General features: G+C 37.4%; 1 protein-coding gene across 2 annotated transcripts in view; it reads left to right on the top strand.

Moving 5' to 3' along the window:
- AGMO (alkylglycerol monooxygenase) overlaps positions 1 to 22523 on the top strand; it is a 192908-nt gene that overhangs the window by 5672 nt on the left and 164713 nt on the right. For both annotated transcript variants that reach the window (XR_008434249.1, XM_053960739.1), the window contains exons 2-3: positions 1052 to 1182; positions 14321 to 14472. Coding sequence is in view for 1 of the 2 variants with exons in the window: in XM_053960739.1 (XP_053816714.1) it covers positions 1052 to 1182; positions 14321 to 14472 (283 nt within the window). In the remaining variant the exon portion in view is untranslated. The remainder of the gene's footprint in view (positions 1 to 1051; positions 1183 to 14320; positions 14473 to 22523) is intronic.

Below are 22523 nucleotides of genomic sequence, written 5' to 3'. Positions count from 1 at the left end.
ATGGCTAAAATATTGTCACTGCCTCATTCCTTCCACACGTGAAGTGCCAGAACTGTTAGGACTCCAGTGTTAGTAAAAAAAACCAACAACAACAACAACAACAACAAAAAACCACCAACCAAAAAAAACCAAAAAAAACTCTACGACTTACTGTTATTCAAGCCTTTTTCTTGTTGACTGAGAAGATAAAAAATTGAGAACAGGTCTGACAGTCCTCACCAGTTACATCTTTCACTAATGAGTATTATTGCTGTGCATTTTCAGCTTGCCAGTTGATTGGGGATAGAAGATGGACAGTGAGAATTGAATCACAGACTAAAGCAATGTTGTGAGTGAGAAAGTTTCGGTCTTGCTCATCATTATACTTTTCTGCAGAAAGGCAGAAAACTATTTTGCAGTCAGTATAATGCAAAGAAAGAGGGGAACATTGTATAATTGTCACTTGGTCTGGGAAGAGAACAGAGTATGGCCCAAATTGGCACGGGCTGCATAGTTACTAGGTTCACTGATGAAAGCACATACAGAAGAACTGTTGTTGTCTGCAGTGAAAAGCATGGCAATAGAAATGCCAAGTAGAAAGAAACTCACTTTACTATATCTTTCAGATAATAATATTGGATACCAAATTCAGTGGCTGAAAATAGTCAAAAAACTTCATATGCTATCAAACCCAAACCAGATTCTGTTCTACTTTGTGGTTGGAGGAGTCTCCACAAATATTAGTACTCTCACTGATTTACTTAAATATGAGAAATATTAGTTTGGAAAGACTTTTATGTTTTGTTCTGATAATGTTTGAGTTTATGTGCAGAATATACAAAAGAAAACACTGTGGGAGGAGGTTACTGCAATAGATTTATGCTGGTGTTGTGGATTAAATGGTAGCCTTGGTTGTTCTGATTTTCAAGGTCCATGTTATGAGCTCTATTACAGGAGTAGCTACTGAAGTGACAGCCAATCTGAGAAGCATCTCACAGCATAAAGTGCTAAAGTTAGGAAAAGTGTATCTAATTTTATTTTGTTATGACTTTTTTTTTTCAAACTATTTTAGAGTATCCCATTCTTCATTACTTTCATTGGGCTGGAGTTTGCTGTCAGCTGGATTCAGAAGCGTAAGCTGCCGGGTCGGATCAATGATGGCATAAGTTCTCTTTCCTTAGGTATCCTGTCCCGACTACCAGAGTGAGTATATGAATACAGTCTTGAGATTGCTTGGGTTTTAATCACTAAGAAAGAAGAAAATATAATTATGTATTGAAGTTGTTACTGCTAATCCAAAATTATTAAACAAGGCATCTGGACCTTTCTTTATGCAATTAAATTTTAGTGACATGTATAAAATCTTTCTAACCTGTAAGGCTAAATATGATTCTTACAGGGTGTTTTCCAGCTCCACAATACCAATTTATCATCAATTATATTAATCTGTATTGGACCTTGCCATCACCTTTTGCTATTTCTGGGACTTCACCTGACTTTACTATATCTTATATTAGACTACATTTTAAAATCTGGGTTTTTATTTTTTCATTAAAATACAGAAAGATAACAAAATAAAATCAACATACCAAGTCTATTGTTTTTGTTAATCTTTAAAAATAAAGCTGGGTGCATATAACCAGATCAATAGAATTGTGAATATGCATGTGATCCAAAGTGCTTTGAACACAGTCATAATCTTATCCTTGACTTCAATGGATTTTAATCACTGAGATAATTATTGCAAACATGATCATATAATTCACTCTCCAATTTAAAGGCCATAAGATTTACCTGAATTAGTTTGGTGAGCAGAATTGTATTTTAAGGAAATAGCCACTGTGGATTAACTGTGAATCCCAGTGAAAAAATCCAGCAAATTCTTTATATAAATAGCTCTGTTTTCCAGAAATTTTAGTTATTTGTAAGTAATATCATGTTTTAGATATGCCTTTGCATGACATGAGCTTCCAGATGATAGATTTTATTGCATATTTTCTTTTTGAATGGGATTACATTTCTATTCCTCATGTATGAATTTGCAGGTAAACATCAAATTGTATATAATCTCTTCATTAAAGGAAGAAAAGTTTTTATTATTTGAGTTTTACTATATGGTGTATTTGCAAGCCTTTCAGTTATTCCCCCAGCTTTTTTTCAGAATCCTCTGCAGTTTTTCAGCCTTCTTAGTGTTGATGTCTCAAGTGCACTCCATATTTCAGAAATTACTACATCAGTGCCAAATAATGAAGTCATTTGTTCTCTATTTCTACTTGTTGTTCCTCCCTTTATATATCCCAGATCCTTTGAGCCGTCTTTCATCCCTGAATACTTTCTTGGATTCTGTGGCTTACATTCCTCATTCATAGGCAGTATGTTCTTATATTTGGCCACATAGAAATACATGGATTGTACATTTGGTCCTCCTGAAGTAGCCTGAATCCATGAAAAATTGTCTTTGTTACCTAGAGATCTCTGGTTTATGTCTGCAAATTTTACTAGGAATCTTTTCTTTCAATCCAGATTCTTGATCAAATACATTAACAGTGCATAGCAACAACAACAAAAGATGATCCCTTCTGGCTAGTAGAACTCATTTTGTGAAATGTGTAAATCACCTTCTTTGTAATCTATTGATCATTTGCCATTTGGTTGATTTTTTAAGCTTTCTAATCAATACAATGTTTTACAAGGTCCATTAGGTACAATTTCTGATAGACTGTGTTAATTATCAGTAGTAAATACACCTGATGAAACCTTTGAAAGACATGCTCCAAAACTCTTCAAATATCTGAAAATGAGAGTAATGAGCTTTCAATATGAGAAATACTCAGTCATAAAGATATGTCTTCAAACAAAGTTATGTCTAAGTTGAGAATTTCATGAAGTTATTTTTACAGCTAGTATACATATTCAAAGTATATATATTCAAATAATTTTTAATGAATTGTGAGCATGATCTTGATGGAGCAACATTAAACCTTTCAATATGTTTTATGATTTATTTAAATATTTGTCAAAAAATGAGATTTGTGTGCAGTAACACACAACCCTGATAATGGGTTACTGTAGTCTGCATGAAGCCAATATTGAAATAGATCAAATGCCACTTCTTCAACTTAATCCAAATTTTTTAAACTTGACAGGCATACTATGCTGAATATTTATCTTTATTCATCTGAAATATTCAGAACTGATTAAGTTAAACAAAGGGCCTGAGATACATGTAAAATAAGTTTGAATGGTTTTGCAAGTCCTTTTGGCTTTATTTTAATACTGAAACAATTGAGATACACTCATTCCTGGAAGAAATGCTTGCTAAGAAAACTAGTGTTGTGTGTGTGGAATGCAGCTTTGCAAGGTGCTGAGTACTTTTATTATTTTGGCACTCAGTTCTTTGCTGCAGAATTTGGCTTGTGGGCTATGCAGTTTTCTTTTGCAAGATTGTTACAATTGAGTGAACCAAATGAACCTTAAGGACTCAAAAGTTGGCAGGGTCAGGCAAATCTCCAAGATCAGCACACCTATTTATTGTTACACCAGCGCAAGAAGTCTCTTCCAGGTTGCTTGTGCAGCTCTCATGACTGGAAATACCAGACCCTCCTCAGCAGTTCTTTCCAAAGAAGAGTCCTGTAACACTTTATCTTTTTGGCTGAATGTGGAAGAAACAGGGAAAATACAGACTTCCTAAATTATTTAATCTCATGTTAATATTGCAGTTCTAATGGTGACTGCTTAGTGTTACACTTCTTTTATAAGTAAGAGGAGTTGTGAATTACAGACTTGCTACAAAGGCTCTAACTGAAGAAAAAAGAACGCTTTACCCTTCTGTCTTGTGCTTCCATGGTGTGAAAGAACTGGGTCAGACCAAAAAAGGGAGGGAATAGCACAGGCAAAAATCTGTTGCGAAGATTTTCACTTCAGTCTGTCCCTTTCAGGAAGAAAAAAGGTAGGGAAAGTTGACAGAAACTGCTAAAACAATATTTTAGCAGAACCCACAGCATCAGGGGAAATAGTAGTGCAAATCATTAACAGCTGAAGGTTAGATTAACACACCATTGATTGTATCCTCTCCCAGGGACTAATTTTCATTTTCTCAACTAGCAGCAATGGTTTGCCACTTCCTTAAAAATCTGTGGTTGGGTCTAAAATGGTGGCTTCAGTCTATTAGTTAAAATGAAGCTTCCAATGTGTCATTGCAAAGAGGTCTTTACATTTAATGAAAAAAATTAGGAGTCACTAACCATAGTCGGCCTCTAAGTATTTTTTCCATTTCACAGTCTGTATAACAGAACTATTGCATGTCTTGAGGGCAAACGGTATTTATTTAGTGTTTCATACTTCAACTTTCTGTTGAGAAAGTGCAAGTCATAAATTGTTGATACTTGTATGCCAAGTGTTAAAAATGTAGATGCAAGAGGAAAAGTCTAATCAGACAAGGCAGTTGTTTTCAGGCTTATTAGACTCAACAGCATGCAGTAAGTTAAATGGTTTGTGCATACATATCATCTCTTGTAAAGTAACCCATACATTTCTTAAGTATAATTTTCTCTGCATTAATACATACTATGCATTCCTCTGCATGTATAAATACTAAATGTTGTATGGAATGAAAATTAATTTGGGAGAAACTTGTATTACTATGTTTACTCCCAGGATCCTAAATGTTAGTAAAAAAATTCTGAGAACTTTTATTCTAAATAAATAAATAAATAACTTTTCTAGCTAACCATTGCCAAGAGACTTTAAATGCTGCTTTAAAAATATTCTCCCAAGAGAAAGTTTATTTTGGGTATGAATATCCATTTTACAAGTATATGCATTATTTCATATTGACCCATTTCTTCTTTTAAAAGCAGCAGAACATAAATCAAATCAAAAACTGTTTGGGGGATAACTGAGGTAGGTATGTTTTCAAACTAGTTGGGAAAGTATTTGTTCTTTATGGTCGTGCTCAATTGCCAATTTTTAGTTGTGCAATGTATGAGTGCATATGTTTATAATGTCTGACACAGTTTGGTCAGTCAAGTCTGCAGTGAACTTCTCCATTTCTAAAGAGAGTATTACAATCTGTATACATTATTTACCTTGATTTTTGAATCAGAGGAAGTTGGAGTTCTCTGAATTGTTGAACATGAGAATGGAATGAGTAAATGCTTTTTCATTAGCTCATGCTAGTAAGTATCTTAAGATATCTACACATCAGCAGTAATTAAATCAAAGGAGTACAAATCCTGTTTCTGCTGTAGACCAGTGTATTCAGTTCTGTACATCATCTGGATTTTAAAGAATCTTTTTTTTCAGAAACTGGATTGAAGAGGCAGTTTCATGTACATTTTAGACCATCAGTGCTCCCAAATGAAGCACCTTTGATTGACTGATACTTCTCGTTGCTCATTCCTCCCTCTGTGCCTTCAACCCTCTTTGGCCAGCATCAGCGTTTGTGTTGTGGTGAAGTGGCTTGGGAAGCAGGTTCAGTACCTCCCCATCACATTAACCTGCATCAATTCTTACTATCTCTGTGCACAATCTTGTGCTAGAACAAGAAATGGGATTGGAAAAGAGCAGCCAGGGTTATAGGACAAGAAACACTCAATGCTTTTGTAGTGTTACTGAGTTATCTGCTCTGTAACATATATAAAATTGCAATCTGAAACCAAAGGTTTTCAGTTTTTAAGAGTAACAACATGCAGTGCTGATTAGAATATACTCGCTTCAAGTTGGTGCAAGTTATTCACAACCTTGTGGAGCTAGGAGTGTCTTGACAGAAGAGAAAAAAGTTGCCTACATGGATTTAACCATTTGAAGTATGTGCTGGTTTCCTGAGGTATCTGTTAGATACATTGTATGTGACTATAGAAAATTATAATCTCATAAATTACTGATTGCATTTCTTAGAAGAAAATTTGATACATGCAGTTTCTTGTAAATTATTTTTTTACTTCAAGGCTTATTAAGTACATTTTTTCTTCACATCTGTTTGACTAAGACTTTGGGCAGATGTTTGTTTAGAGCATGGTCAGATGTGTTGCTTCTGGTCCAGCTGCCCCCTTAGATCTGCCAACTTAACTGCACATTTAATTGCTCCCTAACCTGGTCCTGACAAAGCGATCTCACTAAAAGCAGAAACAAAAGCCTCCCAAGAACTATAAAAGAGGTGTTTAAGCTCAGCTGCATTCATTTTGACAGAGCCAGGTCAGGGAGCAGCTATGCATGCAATTATGGTGGCCGGTCTGAGGGCTGGTAACCACCACACTTAGGGCAGTGATGAGCAGATGGGGCCAAACTGGAAAGGTAGTCACTTAACCTGGTTAAATGGGAAGTGAAGCTGCTGTGCCATGCCATGCCTTTAAACCAACTGAACTTCTGGCTACTGCACTTCTGCCTTTCTTGTACTCACTTATGTAGTCCTCTCTTTCTCTTGTGTTGGTACTGGTGCTCATCTGATCCCAGAAGGAGTTATTTTAGTTCACTCTCTGAGCAAAATGGTATTTGCTTTAGACAGAGAGACAAGGAAGTTGTCTGGGAATGGAAAAGGGGCAGCCAAGAGCTGTCAGGCTTTAGGTTCAGTCTCTACAGAACCTGCAGTCACAATCATGCCTGCAGCAGCTAGTTATGGCAGTTTAAGGCATTATCAATAGATGTGTCAAAAAATATAATTTTTAATAAGTAACAGGCCTGAAAAGACAGAATCTACTCACCTACCTATTCCTCTCACTCCCAAGTAGCACTAGGTAGTTACATATTTCACAAGAGCACCCTCCTGGCTTCACTCTCCCATATACACTGTTGATTGTTCCCACATTTTGTCAAAGGTCACAGCCCTCACAGCTCTGTCAAAAGGAACAGGTTTTGAATTAACTCACTAATCTTCTGTAGGTAAAGTAGTCAGAGTAAGATAAACAATTTCAGTAAGGGAGTAATGCTGTGCACCAGGATCTGATAGGATTTTCAGCACATAAGCCTGACTCTGGAAGGGGATTTTCAAAATCAGTTCATTTAAACTCATGGCAGTGACTGTCTTACCTGAATGGTTTTTGTTTAATCTAACTAGATTGTGGGTTTTTATTTGGTTTTTTTTTTAAATCTGGTCTGCATTGATGAACCAATTGGGACTAAGTTAGTAAATTAGTTACTCCTGTGTGGATTGATTATCTTGTGTTCTAACTGTATCACTTTAACACAGTTTATAATTTTGGCATAAATCATGCCATGTCTTCCAGTAAATCCAAATCCAGCTGTGCCCAGTAAAGATGCTAGTGCTTCCTGCCTGCTCTCTCATGCTCATCACTACCTCCCTAATCCCCTTTTACCATCTGCACCCTTCCCAGGCATATCAGAAGCCTTATCTTCAGAGGTTTAAACTGTAGAATTTTGGTACTCTGGTTCCATTTGTTTGAAGCAGGCTGGAGAGCACATGTGGGCATTGCTGCTGGCAGAACACAGGAATATCAGTGAGACAGAGCTACTTTTTAGTGATGACTAAGGAAAGATCTGAGCCAGAATTTGAATCTCTGGAGTTACTAATTAAATGACTTATAGGCTACCTTGCAATACAAGGAAGGATTTGGGAGAGCTTGGATGTTCTCAAATTAATTGACTGAAACAACTGGTAGTCTCTATGTTCCATAATGTTCTGCAGATTGCTGTATTTCACACAAACCTATTAGGGATCCAGTTACTCTTTTAGGTTGTAACCTCTTACATGGAATGCATATTTTTCTACATCCTTAATATTGTATCATGGTCTTTTTCTGTACAGTGGGGCCAGTATGTGGCTTGGTGATTGCCCTTTCCTAATGTCAGAGCCCAGCTTTACACTTGCCATGTCTTGAGAAGCAAAGAGAAGCTGTCAGGGTACATTTTCAAATATACTTGTGCTCTTCTGTGAAAGTACTGTAACTGAATTTACAGTACAACTTTTACAACTTATTGAAAATATGGTAATAAGCTCAGTGGTGTCTGTAGGTCACAAAATTTACTGGTTTCTCAAATCCATTAAATGTTGTGCAGATTTTTTTATTCCATTTTTTTTGGTATTTTTGATAAGCTAAATTGTGTCATTTTCACACATTTTGAAAAAAACTTGAAGAAATTGCTTCTGCATAGAGTACCCTTCTGACTGAAGGACATCTCTGCTAAACAATGAATTAATCTTAAATCAGGACTCCACTAGATGGAGCACAGTGGTAGCATTTTTAGAGCTGGCCAGTCATTTCTTGGGTCAACACTTATAAGTTAGGAAGATTGGGGAAAATGTCTCTTAATGATTGTGTAAACCAGTGTTACAGATCTGAAAAGAATAGACTTTCACCACTGTGTATCACGGACAAAAACAAACTATTTAAAACATTCAGAAAGTATGACCAAAGGAGTTCAACATAAAATCTCATGTAAATATTTTTCCTTATTTAATCATTTGATGTGCTATGATGTTTCACTGAAGTTATTTCACTGTATTTTTATAGACCATAGGAACTCTTACCAGTTCCTTTGGTTTTTCTGAATCTACCTAGAACAATCTGAATTGAATAGAGTACCCTTTTCTCATTGCTTGTTTATATGTGACCTTTGAGAATATTATAGGCTTGTTCCCAACTCAACTTAAACTATAATGCAAATTTGCTCATCTCAGTGGAACAACCAAGTAGGACAGATCAAAATCAGACCCTCAAATGGAAAAAGGTCCTATTCAAGCATTTGTATTAAAGACACATGGTGATACTTGCACAAATATTGAAAAATCAGGAGCATTGCCTTGTAGGAGATGACGTTGCAGAATATTCCAGTTTGGTGTATCCTGAAGATACTGGAATATAATTTACTGCCCCCAGTGCTGGGCAGGTATAAATAGGTATAAAAAAATACAACTTTCATTCTCATAAAAGAGGAATAAGCTACAGTGCCAGAAGCTCAGTTGTACTGAGGGTTTTAAACTAGGCTTTTTAGTCTTTTAAAGATAACATGTAGTTAAAAGTATCTGAAGACCTTTCATAAATTTAGGGCATAATGAGTTACTAATGTGGATTATATCACTGAAAGCAGTAGAACTTCTCATGAAAATATCTCTGTTGTATTTTTAACTGATACAACTGAAAAATTACATATTTATGAGCAAAGATAAACAAGTGACTTGAATTATGTAGCAAGACTAGAACTTAATAAAAAAGTGAGCACTGTTGCTATTTTTCTTCCAACACCTCTTGTTTCACCTTTTATGCCAGCCACTACTGTAAATTAATATTAATGTCATAAATTAGAGAATAAAAAGTGAAGTGCAACAGGAATAGGTTTGGTGAATAAAAGGGCAGCTCTGTCAGGCAAAATATTGTGCAATAGTGTGTAAAATACAACTAGTAGGGATACCTGAGTCACTTTCCTTTTACTTCAATTTGAATTTGATATTTTCCTTTGTCCTTGAGGAAACCTGGAGGTTTCTATTGTTTAGGCTAAAATGCTGGAGAAGAAAGCCATACTGAGGAAGAGGAGAGGCTTTGATTCAGCTTTTGTGTCTGGTGGGAGCATTTTCTCAAAATGTAGGTGCTATTTCCTGTAATCAAGGGTTTTCCAGAGCCTGATAATAATTTCCCAGCTGTATCATTTTGGTGAATTATTCTTTAGCCTTGGGTTTTGCATATTGAGAATGGGAGAGGAGATATATTCATCTTGATGATAGAAAACAGGGAATAGAACTCCCACAACTCCCTCTCCCTTTCCTTCCACCTTGTGGGAAGTTTGGCTTTGTGGTAAAGCGTGAAAAAAGCCTTGACTGCAGTGTGTCAGGCATATTTCAGCTCGATTTGTGTCAACCCTAATAAGTCAGCTGACAAGGTAATAAATTGGGTGTCTGTTCAAGACCTGGCACCTGTACAGGAAATAAAAGGGGATTTCAGTTGCAGCAGACTTGCTTTGTTTTACAAATGAATCTTTTCACAAGGCTCCTCTACCTCCTTCCCCCTTCTCTTTACTGAAATCATGTTATCAAAATGTTTATTTCAATTGTGGCTGGAGCCAGTGTTTTATCTGGAAAAGAAAGCTCTATGAGTATCCTTGGGAATGGAAATCCTTATGATTTCCATTCTGAAATAAAACCTTACAGAGCATTTAATTATTCATGTATCCTGCTGTTACATAAATGGTCTGAATATCTTCGAATTACTGAGAAACTGCCTTTGTTCAGCATTTTGAAACCTTACATTTATATAGTTTGAATCAGGCTAGGAAAACAGAATTTATTTAACCCAGGGAAACTGTAGTAGTAAGATCTCACTATTTTTAATGATAATATAACCTTGTGACCAGGGTGTCTTAACATGGTTCCCTCTGTGCTTGACCTCCAAGGATACAAGTCTGTTACAGCCCTCGAGAGCACAGCTTTTGTAGGTCCAGCTGTAGGGTTGTGTTTTTAGCTCAGGGGCACCAGGTCAGTTCCCAGTGTGATGTGAGGTGGTGACTGCAATAGTGGTGAGAGCTGAGGCAGTTTCCTTGGACTATTCAATTTTGGTACACAGATCTTCCTCCATGCTTGGAAAAGAGAGAACAGGTCCTGTCTCTGACCCTTTTCATTTTTGGTGACTGTCCGGGACACCATGGAAGGAGTTTCCTAAAGGTGTGGTTTCAGGCTCTATGGCTGGAGGAAGCACAACAGGAACTTGTATTCTTTGGAAATGGGCAGCTGCCTTTTCTTCCAATTGAATTTCTTCCACTTTTTCCCTCCTTCATTATCCCATAGGGATCTAGAATAAGTAGATCTTCATTTCCACATGGAGAGTTCATCTCCCAGAATTTCCTTCTTGGAGTTTTTTAATTAGAGAAAGTGATAATCTGACCCAGTGGAAGGGGGAAATGGTTTATTAAAAACAAATATTATTGCCATTAATTAAAGTACGTACTATCTTTAGAAACAAGGAGACAAGAACTCTCAAGGTCATAACAGTTGCCTAAGTGTGCTTTGCACATAATAAGAAAATTTTCAGCAGTGATGTTCAAAACCCAAGAAGATAAATCTATGTAATGTATATAATAAAGTTTTCTATACAGGCTGTCTGATTTAGAATTTATTATTCTTTATGCAGAGGATTGGACTAGATGACAAAAGCCTTACCTATCCACTTCTATCACATTTATGGTTACAACGTTTAAATGAGGAAATAAAGTTTTCTTAAGTTCTCCTAGTATTTTCAAGAAGTGAAAAAGGAACTTGAGGGGAAAAAAAGGGGGATTATAAACCTTTAAAACTCCAAGTGAACTTTAGGAATTGTAATTGAATGCAAGCTCTGGTCTTTCCTAGCACACTGTAAATTTAAAAAAAATAGTTGAGCAACTCTTCTTTCTCCAGCACTGTCTAGTAAATATGATGGATTACTCTAAATTAATTACAGTAATCAGCTAACGTTATGTGCTGTAGAGTTAAGATTCAAGCATGAAGGAAAGAATGTAGAGAAAATTGCATAGATGAAAAATGTATTGCAGGGTTAGCTCAAGGTTTACACCTTGGCCTCAGCCTGTGGAGAAAAAAAAGAAAAGGACTCAAGGGTGAAATACTGAAAGCTGATCAAAAATGGAGGAAATGTTCCAGGTCACATATCTTTGGATGTACTGCAAAGGCATTATATGTTAATAAAAGCAGAAGAATAAAGTAAGAAAACAGTACCTAATAATAACTGATACTGTATGTTGCAAGAGGTGTTTTAAATTTCCTGGTCATTGAAAAGATGTTAAGAAATGCCCATTTCTTTGTGTTTGAATAATATCAGCTCCCATCTGACCTGTTGTGAAATGGATTGAGAATTTATACTGAACTTTACAGATTCCTCATGAGGTGAATTGCAAAAATCTGCTTAGACACATATAATCTTCTTTAAAAATATTTATAGAACACAGCTCTTATGAAAATTAAACATGTTCCAGGTGTGTATGGTCCACCTTCTGGACATAGCCAAGTTGTTTTTGAAGTTGTAGATACACCTGTCCTTGCTAGTCAAGAGAAATTCTTCATGGTCAAGCTGCTAAAATGAAATGAACTTTCATGGGGTTTGTTATGTCTTGGTTTTATTCAAGAGAAAAGCCTATGTGATTATAATAAAGCTGGGAATGAATTGTAGGTAGGATGTGCACCTGGCTGTGGAAAAAATATTAGTTCTTTACTTCTGAGCAGCAACTACTTGCAGTGCTTCAGCTCTCCGGATGAAATGGTGGATGTGATACTATTATGCTTGCAGGTTCTTATTGGGAGGTTCAGATTACTTTTTTTCTTCATTACTAGTGGCACCACAGAAACTTAAGGTGTTTTCATCTAGCTTTATTCAAAATACTTATGGGAAGAGGTGCAAATGCCAGGAGTATAAAAGCTCTGAGTAAAGCGGATAAAACAAAAAGATGGAGTTCAGCTATAGCCGGGTGGGGATGGCTTGTAAGCTGAAACAACCATGTTTGCTGAGCATCTCTTCTGTTTCAGTGCAGCTGCCCAAAAGGACAGGGCATGGCCAGACTCTTTTCAGGGATGTTATCCAGATGTGTGAAAAAAGTCTTTAAAGGGGAAGGAGTATATATTTTTAGTTTTGCAGATTCTAGTATTTTTCTGGCCATGCTGTCAACTATATCAAAAATAATCTAGCTGAAAAAAAAATTAGGCGAAAAAGGGAGGGTATTGAAAGAAATACCTCTGAGAAGTGGTACTGAGGCAAGAATGATCAGATGTGACAGAGATGCACAGGGAATCTTTCAGCTGATTTCAATGTAAGGTGAAGTTCTAGATGAGACTAAGGTGAAATACAGAAGTTGGTCTGTGTTTTGGGTGAGATTTTGCATGGCTGAAACACATACGTGCAATTTGTTGCCACTTCCATTTAAGTAGTGTCTAGAGGTGTGCTATCTGCAGTGTTCTTTGGAAGCTCCCTGGATTTGTATCCCAGAGTCTTTCTTCAGCTATGAATATGTTTTATAGATTTTCAAAGCCTTACTTGATGTTGTACAAAAGTGTTGCTGATAATTTTTCTACCTCCCCCCCCCACGGAACAGCAGCAGCATAACATCTGAGAAACACATTTTTTGTGTGTGATAATCTTATTTCTTACTCTTAGGCCCTAAACTGAGGTGAATGTCACCCATTGATATATTAAAAAAGTATATTTGTGACTTTTCTATGATTAGTATCTTTCCCTTACTTCTCTTTTTTTTTCTGTTTGCTGCTTTTCAGAGGCTGATTTAATTCAGTTCACCACTGTTTCACTACATTTTCAGCAGCACAACAAAGGAGAGTAGTAGGAGATGGTGTGAGGAATCTGCTACAAATCCTGCTATGGACTGGTTTCTTCTACAAAATTGCCAGTTTAAATATATATACATCTGCATCTGAGGCACCATTTCATAGCTACCAAAGCCACTTGTCACCTGGGCCATCCCAGTGCCTACAGCCTCTCAGTATTCAAACCTGGGTTTAATGCTTCCTGATTCACCCAAAATCTCACCCAGCAAAATCAAAGTAATTTTTTTGGAGGTAGCTCAGCGCTCCAGTTGGTGAAATCAGGGTGCTGAGAGAAGGGTGTGACCATGGCAACCCAAATTTGTATTAATCTGAGCAGCTGTGGAGAGTTACTACTAGGTTTGGCCTGCCCATTCCAGAGGTAGTTTCTCTCTCCTTCTCCTGGTCTCAGTGCTGAGCCTGTGTTAGGCCAGGGACAGCTGTCCTGTCTCTGTAGATCAGGAACTCAGCAGCAGTGAGAGCTGGTCGCTTTCCTTGCCTTTGCAGGTTCATTATTTTTTAATTTTACTTTCTCAGAATCCAATTGCCCTTCCCCTTTTTTTTTCAAAGGCACTGGTCTTTGTCTCCTCCTGCTGCATTTATCCTCCTCTGAAGTGAAGCGATATGATGAGCAGATCAGACATTTCACTGCTCCCAGAAGTCCTGCCCCCTTCCATGTTCTTTCTTGTAATAGAAGCAGTCAAGGTATTTTAATGTAATATGTTAGTGTTTCGGCGTAATTGCTGCTACACTTCAATCACTTCTGACTTACTAGTTAGCAAGTATGGGTTTCTTCCAATTCTGGGAAAACAGGAGCACCATAACACCTGCAGAGCACAGGAGTGCTTCAGCCTTTGAGTGTACCTAATGCCATAACACAGGTGATGAGCATGTGGGAATTGGTTTTTGAAACCTTGCAGAGTAAGCAAAGGTTCTACTGAAGTCAATAGTAGTCTTACTTGACAGAGGTTGAAGAACTTGGACACTGGTTTTATGTGTTGTAAAAAGACTTCCAGCTGGTAAATTGTAAATATATAAAAGTTTCTGAAATGAAAACTGACAGAATTACTGATAAAAAATTCTGGATCTCTATTTCAGTGTTTTATTCAGAAGTATTGAGTTAATTAGTTACATATACGTATGGAATAACTACAGACTCTTTGAACTGCCCTGGGACTCGCCGTGGACATGGTATTTGACACTTCTGGGAGTAGACTTTGCATACTACTGCTTTCATCGCATGAGCCATGGTAAGACTTCACAAGTTTTTCGTGTTTGAACATGCAAAATACTTTAGTTGTCTATTAATAAAGTGAGGTATTCATTTTTGTTTCTATAGTTGATCTACTCTAAGCATATATAGCTGCTCTTCCTTCCAAGGGTAAGCAAAGAAACCTTTAGCATGGAAAACAGTTAATGCATCATAGTCTATACAGTAAACATGCTTTTGTGGAAGGAAGGAGTATCATTTGGAAAGCAGTTCAACCGAGAAAGCGAAGCATCATGAAGAAAAGTAAGGAAAAAAATAGTAAGTACATAAAAATTTGGGTTCAATATCCCTATATACCTATATGAAAAATCCAGCAAAGTGTGGATACTATTTCAAAAGAATCTGGTGGATGTACCAACTAGACAGCAGTAAAAAGCGAGGTGACCAAAATAATGGAGTCTGTGTAAATAATGTCAGCCATTTCTGTACATATTTGTGTGTGTCATTACATATTTCAGTTCCATAGTGAAAACAAGTATCAGCTCTAGCCTTTTATACCCTATCTGAAAATGCAGTAACACTTTCTATCAATTCTAGTTCTGGGCCTGACCTAGAGTCTGTAGCAATGAAATAAGCAATGAAATAAAAAGATAAAAATCTTTTTGTTCTTTAAGAGGCCTTGGACTGGGCTTCTCAAAGCCAAGTGCCCACAGCTTGCAGAAGCTGTGGGATGTAGTAATGATACTTTATGTAGTGTGCTTTCAGAAAGGGAAAAAGCTCTGCTGCCAGTAGGTCAGTGGAATATATGGAAGTAGGTAAGAAAGGAGCCTGAACTGCTGCAAGGAGTGGGAGAGAGGAAGGGTCCCTCCCAGGTGGGGATGGCAGGCGGGTGTGAGAACAATGCAGGGTGGGTGTAAAGGGATAACAATGGTGGGGGGACGGGCGGGAGGTGAGGAAGCAGGGGGAGCTGGAACAATGTGTCGAGGGGGACATCACGGCTGGGAGCCCTGCGTGGGTGTACGGAGACTGGGAATACACTTCATAAACAATGACATTAACAGTGCTGGCAGGGCTGCAGCCTCGGGCTAAGAACTGCACAAGAGCAGGAGGCTATTCCTGTGTTTTAAAATAAAAATAATTGCCTTCAAGTGTTAGAAAATCACTAGCTTGGCTGAGCTTTCTCTGGAGTCAGTGGTAAAATTCCCACTGGCAGAGAAGGGAACAGGGCCATCTCTGCACTTTGTAAAGCAATGGATATATTTCTGTTCTTGCAGCAACTTTGCATTTTTGATGGAATGCTTTGGAATTAATCTCAGTAGGTGTTTTAGAAATAAAACCAAGCCAATTCTATATGTAATGGAGTTGAAGAAACTTTAAGAAAATGCTGCTCTTCTCTTAAGAAGGTCAGTGCTGAGCTATTCTATAAATGTTAATTTACTTTTCTCCAGGTTACAGAAATATTGTTCGCTGTTAGATCTGTGCTACTTAGCAGGGAACTGATGAAGCATTGTAGAAAATCACTCTTAAGTGGAGATTTTAGTTTAACCAACGCTCTTCTCTGGTCACACAATGATGAAATCTATAGCACAGCAACACAGCTGTGAAAGTCAGTTGGATTGGAAGTTGCTGAGGAAATTCAGGGAGATGGTTTTAAAAAGTCAGGAAAAACATCTTTGCAAATTGAGACAAAAGGGCACTGGAAAAGTTGCTGGTACAAGCAGACAGAACACACCTTTGCGCTAGAAAGTGACAGGGCCTGGTGATTCAGGCTTGGATCCTACAGCAAAGTTAAAAATTAATAGCACATGTATATCCCAGGAAGTTCAAGCTGTGTGGGCTAGCCCTAATTGTTTCAAACTGAAAAACTAAAATTCAGATACATTTTTCAGTTGTTTCTTAGAATTTGATATAATTTGATACTAAGAATTATCATCATCATGTAGCTTTTCCTGGCTGCAAGCAATAATTTAGTAACTCAACCCCTTGACATTTTTACTACCTTATTTCATGTTGTCCACAAATAACTAGATTTTTCATTCTAGTATTTCATAAATTGTCTTGAATCACTACAGATTTTAAAGTTTCTTCTGTAGGAGAAATCCTACTTAGCAATATAAAATTTTTACCCAGCATTTGTGGAGATATTTTTTCCTCTTCACTATATGCATGTAATAGCTATTATCCTAAACTGAAGTTATACAGCAACAAAAGGAAGTATTTTTAGGTGTGATCTCATTTTGCAAAGGATAGAGTTATTCTAAGTATGTACTTGTATTTTCCATTGTTTGCAGTAGCCACTGAAAGGTTAGAAAATAAAATGCTTCACCACTTATTCCAGCATTCCTCTGGGTCTGATCCAAAAGCCATGGCAGTCAATGGGTCTACTTAGACACTGCTCTTTCTCATGGCATTTTAATGAATTTATAAATCCATGTTACTTTTCCCTTTGTTTCAGTAAAAACACCCATTATGGCTGTACTACTAAAAAAAGTATGCTATAAAATCACAGGTTTTACTTGAAAACATTTTTTTAGGGAGGGTATGTGTGGGTTTGAAGGATTTCTACCAGGTATTTTAATCTAGCATATATGGATTACTCCTCAAGTTTCCTCTCCAGGTGCAGACCTTGTGGAGTTAGTCCTGCTAGTCAGGGGGATTTGGTGGTCCCAGAGCAGCGCTGAGCCCCAGCACACCCTCCCCGCGCCCTGGCCTCAGTGATACTCCTGTTGCAGACAAATAACAACGGCAGTAAGGAATTTGGAAGCTCTGTAAACCGATTTCTTCAGCAGCCACACCTTTTAATCACGGGGGAAATCTAGAGAATTCCAGATCCATGCAAAAACACTGGTGCTGGTGCAGAGCCAGCTGTGGGTGTCTGATGCCCAGCTCTGGTGTGGGGTGCTGTGCTGGATCCAGGGCCACCCCTGGCCTGAGCAGGTCCCTTGGCAACAGCTGTGTGCTCAACCCTGTGCTCCAGTGGGGAGTAGTGGGGGGTTGCAAGGCTCTGGTGCTCTGTAAGGGAGTAGTTTTTAATCTATACTTCCTGGAGGATCACATCCTGCAGAACAGAGTGTGTTTCTGTCAGTTGGGGGAATCTCCTCTCCTCTGTCAGGCCCTGGAAGAAACTGTCTCTTCTTAACAACAGCTTCCAACACCTCTTCTCTTGTTCTCCTTTACTGCTGGGGAATTTCCATTGCTTCAGCGTCCCTCCCCTCAGACAACCTGGGAGAAGCGAGTTTCCTTCGGCAGGGCCAACCTCCGCAGCAGCTGCATTGTTCTGCCTGGGCCCCGCTGGCCGGTGTCAGCCGCTCACCCCATTGTCCGCTGGTGGCTTCCAGCTGCCCTGCGGGATACGTGACATGGTCCCTGTCAGCGAAGGGCCGAGCCAATATGAGCTGATGGTTTGAGTTACATCTGAGGTCATAGAATATACCTCAACTGATGAGTATATCCTCAGCAGATTCCCCAGCTGCTACATAAAATTTCAAGTTATTGGTGTGTCTCTTAATAATTCTGAATTTATTTATAGTGGATGAGAAATGAGCCTTCTACACCAGGTGTATTGTAGAGCAATAGACTTCAAGCTTTTCAGATTCTCCCACCCCACAAGACTGACCTTTTGGCCAAAGCCAGCTTCTGAAGGGTCAGAGGACAAAGAAAGAAACCCTGAAAACTAACATCGGCGTTGTCCTTCAAAAGACCATGCCTCAGACTGTGGCAAAATGTCTCAGCTGAGGGTGTTGAGAAACTTTTCTTCCTAAGACTTCAAATAACTGGAAGTTTTGTGAATTTTTCAACTCCTGTTTTAAAGAACTTTTAGAAGGGTGTTTCTCTTAGCCATGGCTTACATTGCTTCTGCCTCTTCTTCCTGTGAGCATCTTTTGTTACAGTTCCTTCAGCAGCAGAACTGACTTCAGAAGTTTCTGGCTGCTCTTTCCTATACCTTGCTGCAGTTCACAACCCACTCAGTCCTAAAAAAAATATCATGTATGGAGACTGTGTGCATAAGACCACTTAGAAATAAACCATGTTAAAAACCAAGGTTGTGTTGCATTTCTTTCTTAAAAATTCAACTCAGTAGTCATAGGGATCAACTTAGCCATGGAGCAGGACATAAACCAGATGTGCTAGCTGAGAATCTATGGGATTAAGTGGAGACTTGAGAGAGAGCAGACAATTTTCTGAGTCAGTAGTGCATAGGCAGGTAACTCATTGTTTTATAAGGAGCCAGCGTGGATAAATTAGCACAGGTAGCGTCTCAAGATTTATGCAGTTAAAATCACTGGAATGTGCAACAGTAAAGTCCAGTCCTGTTCTTTCTGATAATTATATATGTATTGTATAGTAGTATTAATCCTAATGTGTTACTGGATACCAATGCAATACTGTGTTGTTACATGAGGATATGAATTTAACCTCGTTAGAAGAAAACACAGCTCAGAGGCTCGAAGTCTCTTCACCATCTATACTTGCTGATCTTTTTTGGAGGGTGTATTGAAATCATATGATTGTACTGTCTTTATTTATCTGACCCATTCCTGCCTTTGAAGTGCCCCTTGCATCTGCATTTTATAATGTACTTGTCTGAACTCAGTATATTAGTATGGACTTATTATGTAGATATTGTATTAAGAATTGATACTATATTGAAATAATTTTTTTATTTACAGGGTTTTGGATTTATGGGAGGTTCATTATAATAACATGACATCTGACTTTTCTTACAAGATTTTTCAGGAAAATCTGTATTCCCCTAGAAATACAGCAAATTGTGATGCTCTTTTGCATGCCAAAGGGAGACAGGATTGGGTGGTGGTGGTATTTTTAGGCTTATTTTTGCCTGTGGGAAAATACTGTTTTTTACCTGACTAGAAATTCAGTACCATATTGATTATCCAAAATGAAACAAATTTAACTTTACCCCAGTGAAAGACAGAAAATGTTGGGAACTGTCAAATGACTGGATGAGGCTCTGCTCTTTTTCTTGTCACAGCTTGTGTTCATTGCAAAGGGAATTGATACACAGTCATTAAGAGAAAAATATTCTCTTCTTGTGAATGGTACAGAAAACATTTTTTTGCTATTCTGTCAGTTGTTTTTTTTCTTTTTTTTTAAACAGGCTTGTGAGAGCAGGTATTAAAATGCTGTCCATACTAGCCTCACAAAATTAGCAAAAGCAATAGCTGGTTGTCATATTTTCTATTCCATCTTCTGATCGATTCTAGTCTAATACCTGCAGACAATACATCATGAATTAAGATAAGTACATGGTTCAGGTGATTATGACTCATTCATTGCCATTCAAGTTGACTGTAAATAAACTACATAATTATTTAATTTCTGTATATTTGTTCTTGTAACTTGTCTTTTACCATTCTCTTATGTTTACACAAGAAGAGGTGCTCCTTTAATGTGTCTTTTAATTTTTTTGAGTGAACACTGAATTTGTAGAAGACCAAAGTCAATCTTAGCAAATCAAGATATTACCATTCCTTTTCATATTAAAAGATACATTTTCTTGAGAAAGTTTACCGGAAAACTACATCATCTGCAATGAGGCTTCCTGATATGGAATGTCTAGAGTCCCATAAAATTATAGGAGGCTGCTTGTATTGTTTTCAGGTTGTTATTGTTCATAACAAGTTCCTGTTGTTTGAAATACTGATTTCATGTGTGCTGGCAAGAATAATATCCTGATATGAGGACATTTAGTCTGTTAATTTTATTGTGGCATATGCAGATACCTAAAGCCTCTTCCTATTTTACTTTACATGTGGTGACATAATAATTGACTTTCTGAAAATTCTATGTAACCTGAAGAGCTCAGAAGATGGAAATATGAGGGAATTCACTAGAGAGTTTTTGCTTAATTTTATTTTCTGAATATCCTAAAGACATTCAGGTGAATGGATTTTCTAAGTATTTTAAATGTCAGAGATAATTAAGAATAATGGTAGTAACAAATCTGCGAATAGGTTGGATGTCAGACAAAGTGATTGGCTGTGGATTTTTGGCTCTTTCTAGCTGCTGTAGGATGTGGTCTGAAGTGGGAATACAATGTAGTGAAGGGTAGGACATGGCTTTTTGTTATAGGTGAGGAGTTCAACTCCATGGTCTGGATTCAACACTATGCTTGCCATGATTCTTACAGGATTTCTGTAAATATCTGGTAATTGTGGTTTTTCCCCACAGGATACTGGGAGAGAAAGGCCTGACTGTTATGAATTAGACCTTGATAAAGTACAAAAGCAATCTTTTTTTTTTTTTTTTTTCTGATTCCAGAGACAGTGTATTTTAAATATCATGAAATACATAGTAATGAAAGTGTGAGCTGACAATATTATGACACAATTTTTATGCCAAAATTCAGGTGCTAATTCCATCTCCTCTCAGCACTATTCATCTTCTCTCAAGCTCCCATCATGAAAAGACCTGGCAAGCTCCCTAGTACAAAATGAAAAAGAAACTATTCCTCTGTTTTCCTTGTTTATCATTTTATGGTTGGGAAAGTGGCCAGCACAAGGTTAATAATCTTTTTAAGTATTATGTATTTTCCTGCTTTGAGGATTTACATAATACATTGGCATTCAAGAGGCTCTCTACATAGATATGCCTTAGATGTATGGGTGTCCAGACTGTAGAATTTCATCTTTTTTCCTGCCTGCAGTGCCTGGGTTTTTCCTGAGTGCACAGATTAAGGAAAAAGTTCTGGATCTGCTTGTACAAAAGCAAGTTTGCAACATGCTTTTTCAGTAAAACATTAGAAAATGTGGTGAAGTGGGAGAAGAATGTTTGTTATAAATTAGCATGGGTTGGCCATTCAAAAAATCAGCTGTCTTCACACATTCGTATCCTTGGCTATTGCTGCCCTCTAGGCTGTGTTCAAATTTTAAACACAGAAAAAAAAGAATCCATTTCATTTGAGTAGAGATGTGAGTATGAAAACATCCAATTCACTGTGCAGGGAAACAGTTCATTTGACAAACTGTTTCAAGTGTGCTGCTGAAAACCAATGAAATGGTGCATAACACTTGTGTTTTTTAAGGTGTTACAGAACATAAAGTAAAATGTGAATTATCCAAGTTTTAAAGTGAATCTTTTTTGTAGTTAGTTAGTGTGGAAGAGAAGAAGCTAGTTCTTCTGAATAGTTTGAAGATCTTACTGAAGTTTTGCCTGAAAAAAGGTTTGAAATAATTCTCTTGTACACTGTTTGGCTTCCTAAATGTTATAGAACCACCTTCAATCAGGTGGCTTCAATAAGCTGAAGAGAGAGAACTGTATGTTTGTTAGTTCAGCTACTTATTCAAGGAGAAAAGTCCAGCTATGTCTATCTTCTCTTCCTTTTTATTTTTTTTTTTGTTTTAAACTTTGAATATGTATCTTATGCTAGAAACTTGTATTTCACGTATAAGTGAAAGCCCATCTGAGAATATATATTTCTGTTTCCCTTGACTTAATTTGAAAGTTAAATAGATATTAACCTTTAGCTGAAGTTACTTACTTCAGCTAAAGGTTAATATCTATTTCCTGAAGAAGTTGCAAAAAAATCACTTAATCTAGGCTCATTTCAAACCAAAACCAACTGCGGTGATTTTGGAAATGCCACCTCAGTTTATGATAGAGCAGCTCTGCACACTGTCTTGCTAGAGGACTATGTCACCTCCATGTTATACCAATCTGTTGAAATCAGCAGATCAGCAGTAAAAGGTACTAAATACAACAACTCTTTTTAATCTGTGATGTGAAACTGTGATTATAAGGAATTAGATTTTGAGTAAAAGCACACTCCATTTAATTCATCAAACAGCCAGCAGTGGTAACTATTTTTTTGTCACAGTTTTAAAGTAGAAGCAGAGGCCTAGAGGAATGAAAGGCATTGTTAAAACAGATAGCCCACTGAGACGCTTGTGCTTTCTCTGTTACAAAAAGAAGTTTTTTTCTCCTTCTGTGCTGGTAAAAATTGCCTGGTCGTTACTGCTCTATCAGTCTGTATAGTTTTAGCATGGAGAGAGAAATGAACAGAACGCTATCTCTGCACTTCCACTCCGAAGCAGCACTTTAGCTAATATGCACTGTGAAGATGCAACTTCA

This window comes from Vidua chalybeata, chromosome 1 (genome assembly GCF_026979565.1).
Source record: "Vidua chalybeata isolate OUT-0048 chromosome 1, bVidCha1 merged haplotype, whole genome shotgun sequence".
NCBI classification, from domain to species: Eukaryota; Metazoa; Chordata; class Aves; order Passeriformes; family Viduidae; genus Vidua; species Vidua chalybeata.
This window is presented reverse-complemented; position numbering and strand designations above follow the sequence as displayed.